The sequence below is a fragment of the Panulirus ornatus genome, chromosome 16 (assembly GCF_036320965.1).
Source record: "Panulirus ornatus isolate Po-2019 chromosome 16, ASM3632096v1, whole genome shotgun sequence".
NCBI lineage: Eukaryota > Metazoa > Arthropoda > Malacostraca > Decapoda > Palinuridae > Panulirus > Panulirus ornatus.
Genome location: NC_092239.1, coordinates 2,575,517 through 2,583,945, shown reverse-complemented (window position 1 = coordinate 2,583,945; position 8,429 = coordinate 2,575,517). Strand labels below are relative to the sequence as shown.

General features: G+C 45.8%; 1 protein-coding gene across 1 annotated transcript in view; it reads left to right on the top strand.

The window, feature by feature from the left end:
• The first annotated feature begins 1,557 nt into the window (after positions 1-1,557).
• LOC139754030 (uncharacterized) overlaps positions 1,558-8,429 on the top strand; it is a 32,884-nt gene continuing 26,012 nt past the window's right edge. The window contains exons 1-3 of the mRNA XM_071671001.1: positions 1,558-2,237; positions 6,185-6,371; positions 6,713-6,848. Of these exons, the coding sequence (XP_071527102.1) occupies positions 1,863-2,237; positions 6,185-6,371; positions 6,713-6,848 (698 nt within the window). The 5' untranslated portion in view covers positions 1,558-1,862. The remainder of the gene's footprint in view (positions 2,238-6,184; positions 6,372-6,712; positions 6,849-8,429) is intronic.

Sequence of the window (8,429 nt, the reverse complement as noted above, 5' to 3'; positions counted from 1 at the left end):
AAACACACTGTGAGCGGAGTCGAACGTTTCAAAGAAGTGGTTACTCGTTCGAGCCTAGCTGCTGCATAGTTCACTAGGTAGGAGGATGTGAGGTAGTGAGGGCAATGTTCTATCATAGATCACTGTATAAATTCATACGAACAAACCAAGTAAGACAGTGTATCCTGTTGTGAATATCAATTCATAAACTAATGTATTTACCTAGACTCCTTCAGTATCAATCTGAATACAAACAGTTTTCATGTCATAAACTTAATTAAGATTCAGTACTCTTTATGCTTAATATAACACGTTAGTTAATGGACTTGATCAGTTCTATTTGACTATTCTTTACAAGGCACATGCCTGAATTAGAAAACGCAAAATCTGATCAGTACGTAATACTCATTTCATATGCCTGACCACTTACCCTAAACATTTTCAAAAATTATGCCTACAAAGCCACTAAAAACTTATCTTAATCTCTGATTGTTGTGGTTATCACAAGTACTATCATACAGTACGTAAACTGAATCGTGTTTAGTATTCAGAACGTGTTATTGGAGCTCTCTTCATGTTACATCTCGTTGTATTTACCTTTTTCATTTGGATAAAACAGTGCAAAAGGCTTGCATATTTATAGCTTTCACACAAGGCATTTAAAGTTAAATAGGCTGGTCGTTGATGCAGATATCTCAATACGTCCAATTCCTTCAAGTTTTCGTAATATTATGTCACACCAGATGGGTCAGCTGTAACGCTGCTGTGAGGCTTCAGTGAAGTACATCGCTATGAGCGAGTCTTGTGTGACGACGGCGCCCACGGTTATTTCCCTGGCTGGCGCGTATCGAGATCAACCACCATGATCGGTGGCCACCCAACACAGGATCTTTTTTTTTTTGCATAACCTCTATTTAGAAGCCATTGGTTTATATGCGATGGCGGCCACTTAGTAAGCACTGGTCCCTCCTGAGATATTACCACTCAGCAAGCATTACCTCATCGTGAGTGTGGCGGCCACTCAGCAATCTCGTAGCCTTTTGCAGATAAGTGACCCTAAGGTCAGCCATCCTGCAAGCACTGGTCTGACTATCATATGGACCATTCAGCAAGCACCAGCTCCTCTTGAGAACGGTCAATCAAGTTACTGGTTTGTTGTCCTTAACGATCAGTGGCTTATGGTGGTTCACCATACAACAGCAACACGAAGGACGGTTGTACTACAGCGTCTCCATAAGATGCCTTGGTGAGGGGGTGCGGTACACAGATATCAATATCGTAGTCATACGGTCGAGTACGACGTTTCGATCCTTGGGAAAGCATGAACCAATGGTTGGGGGACAGTCGTCTCTTGGACTAACGCTCTGTGTAAAGTCCACCTCGCCAAATATCGGCGGTCTGCTTTCGCACGATTTGCGGATAAACTTCGACCCGAAGATTAAGGGTCAGGAAAGACATTACCGAACACGTACACGAGTTGGTGGTGTCGGGCGAGGTGGCAACACGCCCCAGGCGCGTGCTGCTGAGCCTCAGTCAGCTGGCGCCCGGCGGACGTCAGTATTGCTACGACAGCAGAAAGAGCGGAACGTGGTGCCGCGCGCCGCCAACCGTGTCCGCGCCGCCGCGTGTCTCCGCTACCTTCCGCCCGCCGCCTGTCCTTGCCAACGCCACTATGTGTTCTGACGGACCGAACCTCGCTAACATTGGCGACGCTGCGCCGTCGTACAGGGACTCGTGAATAAAATTAGTATGTGAAAAACACAGCATTTCAAGACGATGTTACTTAAAGTCCGATTTATGAAGAGGATTATCTATATGAAGTAATTCTAAACTGTCGTTCATGGACGATTTTGGCATATTTCTTCCCTACAGCATTGTTTGTGATGCTTCATACGATGGTGCAGAACTGCTGCACACGCGTTGGTGAGGGCGGACAGTTGTGCCTTCATTCTACAAGTTCAGTGTTTAGTGTACGAACGTCTCTGAAACCAGCGCCTCTACAGGCAAAATGGGCGGTGCTGGCACTTGTGGTGGGCTTGGGTAGCCAGGTGGGAACATGGGCGGCCCACCAGGACGACCACAGTGGGCGGTGCACCCCCTGCAACAGCACGGTGGAGGTACCCAACTCGGAGCTGCCAGCCGTGGGGTTTATATGCCCTAACGCACCCCTCCACCACCCTTACACCTGCCTCGTGTTCTTCCGCAACCCCCACAACCTCACCATACACCTGCACCACTTCTATCCAGACCACATGTCCGTGAGTGTCGTCCAAGGCCTCTTGTAGACGCTTGATTAGCTCCTGGGTCGTGGAATGTAAACACAAAAAAGACAATCCTAACACACACACACACACACACACACACACACACACACTCTTTTTTTGTATCTTATCAGTAACTGACGAAAATAATAACCTGAGTAATGAAATTGTGAATGCGAACAGCATATACAAGTTTAAAAACTTGTGGAAGAGGAAGTTCAAAAGATGGTACCTAATGATTGTAGAACTCTACTCGCATCAAACGAACATCAATTAAGCCTCTTACTCATGGACTCCCGTGGAGTACCGGTTAGCCCAGGGTCGAGCAGATTGGTTCGAATCCTGGTTACGGCAGTCGGTCCACAGTCAACCCAGCTGTTCATCAGCCCTATATGGAGAGGAGAACAACATTACAATGGTGAAGATGCCAGGTGACCTAATGAGACAGTTGGCTTTTTGATTCAACTCAATCTATACTGGAGCGAGTGAGACCCATGTGAATATGTAACAGCTGTTAACGAGACATAGTTACGGTGGCGATACATCTAATAATGTAATGTTGATTATGTGGGGTTGCCAGGAGGGAGCTGAGGATGATATATTCACGATTTTCTGAGCACTCAACTGCACAGTCTATTCCAAAAGGTTAATAAAGTATCTCTCTATCTAGCTTTACTCTAAGTGTCGTTAAGTATATACATCTATCAATCAATCATTCTATCTATCTCTCTATGTATGTATGTATCTATCTACCTAAATAGCTGGTCTGGTCGCCCTAGTCGTCCAAGTTCCTAGCTCCAGTCCTCGCCACACAGCAAGGAAATCCAGCAGACAGGAAACACATCAACTAAATATTTTATTCACATTCTGATCTTCATGAAGGCATCATCAAGCGGCAACGCTGTACTGCTCGAGGTCCTAAAATCCTCACTGATAAGGGAACTCGCACATCCCAACCTCAGCAAACCAGACGAACCTCGGTAGAAATTACGTTAAGGGGCGAGGCGAACATACTTCATAAACACAGACGAAAATCATATCAAACTGTTACAGTTATCTGAACTCTACCTCACCCCCAGCAACCACTTTGAAGACGGTTAAGGCTCTTAGGGTGCTATTATGTTTCTGTTGTCAATCATAACAATACTGAAAGAACACAACTTCAAGTGAACCTAATATACGGAACAGGAGCCCTGCTGACTGTAACGAATCTACTAACATGATTTTCAATGATGCCAATCAGTTATCTTCGTCGCGCCTCCAAATTAAGTGGTTACCATAATCTCTCCCTGCATACTGAGGCCAAACGTCGTAATACGGGTCAGGCCGTCGACTGAAGCTCTCGAAAACTGTTTGGTCTGGTGTCATGTTACCTTATAACCTGGTGTGAGTGTGGGCTTGCCTACAGGGGTTGTGGTGGATGGCATATAGTAACAGAATGTTTATGTTCGTTAATTTTACGATGTTTACAAGAGCCATACCCCATGGTTATACACACCACACAGGAAGTACGTAAACATGTGAATGTGGCCCAAACATAACGACGTAGTGGTCCTGCCAACAAACTAGGCTGTGATGTGCTGACGTTCACTGGTTACACCTTTCTTCAATCTTCAACACCCATGGAAAATACGGCACAGATTTCCAGAGCACAAAAAACACTTCAGATTCATGAAAAAAAAAAAAAAAACGCTCGACGTCCAGCGCGCATAAAGGGCGCCTTACAGAGTGAGGTCCGTGAGACACTCACGGACGCCCACCTGCTTCACGACCGGGATCATCTCGTGGCTGCCAAGGTCCAGACCCGGCAGAGCTCGAGTGATAATTTCAAAATATCATCCTGCCGGTCCCAGCAGACGCTCCGGCTGGGTCCCTACCACTGTGACGTGACCATCTACCTACGCCAAGATGCCTACCGCCCCCAGCAGCGCCTCCTTCAGCATAACCTTCAGCTACCCCGGTTGCTGACGACCCTGAATCCGAGGACCTTACATTTACGGACTTAACCAGTGCGACGACGCTGGAAACATACAAGTTCCTCTGTTATATAAACCTCGTTACATAAAATAGACATACATTAGTTACATAAATCTGACTTTCATTCCACATGATTTAGCATAAGTCAGTCACACATATGTACAGTTAGCTTTTCAAATAATGAAAATGTGTGAGCTAGATAAGATGATGTTAAATTACAGTTACGTAAGGAGAGAAACGCGTGTAGAACTGTGTCCAATGGGAAGACAGTGCCGTACTTGGCTAGGCTGGAGCCAGGCCCCTACGTCGGCAACCTTATCAAAGCTCCCAATGTCCCAATCCTGAAAGAAAGATAGAAGAAAAAAAAGAAACAGCGGGGAGGTCCCTGAAGGAAGTGGGAGGTGTCAGAGGGAACAATTTCATCATCATACACAGGCCTTGGGAGAGCAAATCTTTTAGAGGTTTTCCTTGAAAAGAAGAAAAATTATACATAATAATAATAGTAAAATCATGGAAGGAGGTGATTTTTGGATGATACTCTTACATCCTTTTACAACTAATTCAACCCAGCATAACACCTCTAGCATAAACTAAATTCAACCTACCCAACCTAACCTAATCACCTATCGATATACCACTCAAGCTAACCTAAATGATGAAGGGTTTCTACCTGTATGGTGAATTACTGGAAATACAACCGAGTCTGGGAACAAAATATAATAAACAGTGGCAAATTTCCTCAAGCGCCTAGACACACATGACTATGGTGGTGTCTTCCTTGTAAGTGTTGTATGGGAATACCTGAAAGATTACTTACAGTGAAGACTGTGTCAGGAGGGAGGGAGGGAAGGAAGTACTGATGCTGTGGTAAGCTTCATCCACGGTGTCGTCTGCTCCCTCCCTCCCTCCTGCATCCTCGGTGATGTCCACGTTAGCATGTACGAGGCTTTCAGTACGTACGTGGGTGGGAGGTTAACGTCAGAGCGCCGTACCGTACAGCATGCCTCTCCTGTGAGACCATGAACCTGACGTGCCACACAACAGGCTTTACCTTAGTGGAATGTTATTCATGTATGTTTGTGTTGTGTTGTGTGCTTCACATTTCAACCCACTGGGGTCTGAGTAAGACCCTTTCCGTCCCCTGTAATCCTTTTGCGCTACAGTATGAACATGGGGTGCAGAATAAATTTGCTGGGGGCATCGGCACAGATCAATCGATCATGTGCGAAAAAAAGGAATTAAAATATTAATAAAGTAATTCGATATGGAATAGCAAGGTATAGCAAGATATGGCATAGCAAGGTATAGCAAGATATGGCATAGCAAGGTATAGCAAGATATGGCAGAGCAAGGTATAGCACTGTAACACAGAAATTCCCTGAGATATGAAGGTTTATCATCATTTATCTATCAGTCTGTTGACTGAGTTACAGTACAGAAATATCAAACAATCAGGGCTCGTTTGTACATGTCTAAATCCATCTCAAGAATATAAACTAAGTTACTAACTGCATTTTCACTTAATCATAACAACAAATATATCTGTATAATAAATCCTTGTGTTCAGTTATATAATCATTTCATCAATAACCACTTCAATAAATATATATATTCATTTATCATCAAATTATAGTACAATGTAACAGAACATTATAGTGCTGGAATTACCCCTTAAGAGCCAGACCTCTTAAAGATAATGTAGGTAATGAATTTTCATTTATATGTGCTGCGTGTGGTGCCACTATTACTGTGGGTGCTACGTGATACAGCTACCACATACAATGTCATAAATAATGTTGCATTATGAACAACAAAAAATTATTCCTTACAACCAGTCCTCCATTATTATACCTTAAACACACACACACACACACACACACACACACACACACACACACACACAGCGTACAGACTTTTCTTGTGTGTTATTTTCGGTGTTGGTGAGTGAGATGTTACTGGTGTTGCAGGTGGTGTTGTGCAGCACCATGTACTATGATTCCTGGCCAGCACTTGCCGGGGAAGAGGACCGCCTCTGTGTCAGCCTTCAACAACTGGCTCGCTTCCGAGACGTAGATCACCCGGTCTACCTCAACATATCTACCTTACCCATGGAACCCTACAGTCAAGCTTTCCTCACACACCACCCCAACACTGGTAAGCTTACATATCAGATATCTATAATTAGAGTCCCGTGAGAGAACATCGCCAGCTCACAGTTAGCCTAGGTATTCATCCTCTTCTTTGGAGCTGGTCCATAAAAAGGCACCTGGCAAAAGATGGTTTGCATATATGTGTGTACATACATAAGTTTAAGACGTGGTATACATATAAGGTGAGAGGAGATGAGCCAACACCAGTGTACCACACTCTCCCAGCCCTCTCACCTGTCCCTGCATGCCTCTCACCTGCCCCTGCATGCCTCTCACCTGCTCCTGCATGCCTCTCACCTGCTCCTGCTTGCCTCTAACACAGCTGGTTTTCCCCCGCCCATCCAGGACGCCGTGGTTTCAACTTTACGTACGAAATGCGGAGCTGGGGTGACTCTGAGCCAGCTGTGGGCGGCCTGGACCACGCCCACCTGGGAGACTGTAGCTACAACGGCGTCCCCGTCCTGCACCAGCTGTCCAACAGGTTGGTCACGTCCCCATCAACTGCATGTCTGTCTGTATATCCCTGAGGTCAGGGGGAGGAAGAACACTGCCCACGTATCTCCTGCGTCTTATTGAAGGCGACTAAAAGGGGCGAAAGTGGGAAGGAGGGGATAGTTTATATATATATACACACACACACACACACACATATATATATATATATATATATATATATATATATATATACACACACATATATATATGATCAAAAAGGCTCTTCAGCCATCGCGAAACCAATAAGGAAAAACACGACAATAGCGTCATATCAATAGCAAGAAGCTACAACAGTAAGTAACAGGAATAACGAATGTAACAGTTGAAGTAACAGAAAGAAAAGTAGCAGCAGCAGCAGCAGCAGCAGCAGCAGCGGGAGTAACAGCGACAGTAGCAGCAGCAGCAGGAGCAATGTAAACACCATTACCAGCTGACGGCTGGCCATGTTAAGTGGAACGCAGCGTCAGCTTACTCACTCACTCAACACATTACTGTCTCATCAAACCCAACACGCTAACCCTCTGATTCATTCCTGTGTTATTGCCTACCGTGTACCTGGGTATATACTGTATGTACCTGGGTATATGTATACATATACACAGTACGTCCACAGATGAATATATGGATGCTACCAAACATCTCAATTCGAGAGAAAACATTTCCATGCTACTGGAGGTAGTGCAGCAGAAGGAGCCTTGAGCTGCAAGAGCCTCTCGGAAGAGACCCTGGGAGACACCGAGACTATATTGTCTCTCAGTAAGTAGTCCTCGAGGTCACCACGGTGACACGGAGTCCAGTACATACATACACACAGACCTCAGTACTGTACGGTGAACGTGGCCTGAAAATGGTCCTCATACCAAGACACTTGTATGTACAGACCGCAGGGGGGTGGGGTCGTGACCCGGGCGGACGGGGTCAGCCCGTCAGTCAGTGACTTTCCCAAGTGGGAGCGAGTAGTACCAGTGGTGGTGATGGAATCTTCCACTGGAGGGTGACGCATCCCCTCCTCAGCCATCATGTCCAGTGATGCCCACCACTGCCACATAATGCCCACCACTGCCACATGATGCCCACCACTGCCACATAATGCCCACCACTGCCACATGATGCCCACCACTGCCACATGATGCCCACCACTGCCACATGATGCCCACCACTGCCACATGATGCCCACCACTGCCACATGATGCCCACCACTGCCACATGATGCCCACCACTGCCACATGATGCCCACCACTGCCACATGATGCCCACCACTGCCACATGATGCCCACCACTGCCACATGATGCCCACCACTGCCACATGATGCCCACCACTGCCACATGATGCCCACCACTGCCACATAATGCCCACCACTGCTGCTGCTGCTGCTGACGACGTGGTCCAGCACTTCATTCCAAGGTCTTAAACTTTGTTCTTCAGAATATCTTTGTTCTTCACTGCTGCTGCTATGTTCTTTGGTGGGTAGACGTTGTTCGTCGCTGTGGCTAATGATTCTTCAGTTCAGCTTTGTTGTTCATATTTCGTTCTCTTTTTTCATTGCTGATTCCCTCTTGTTTTTCA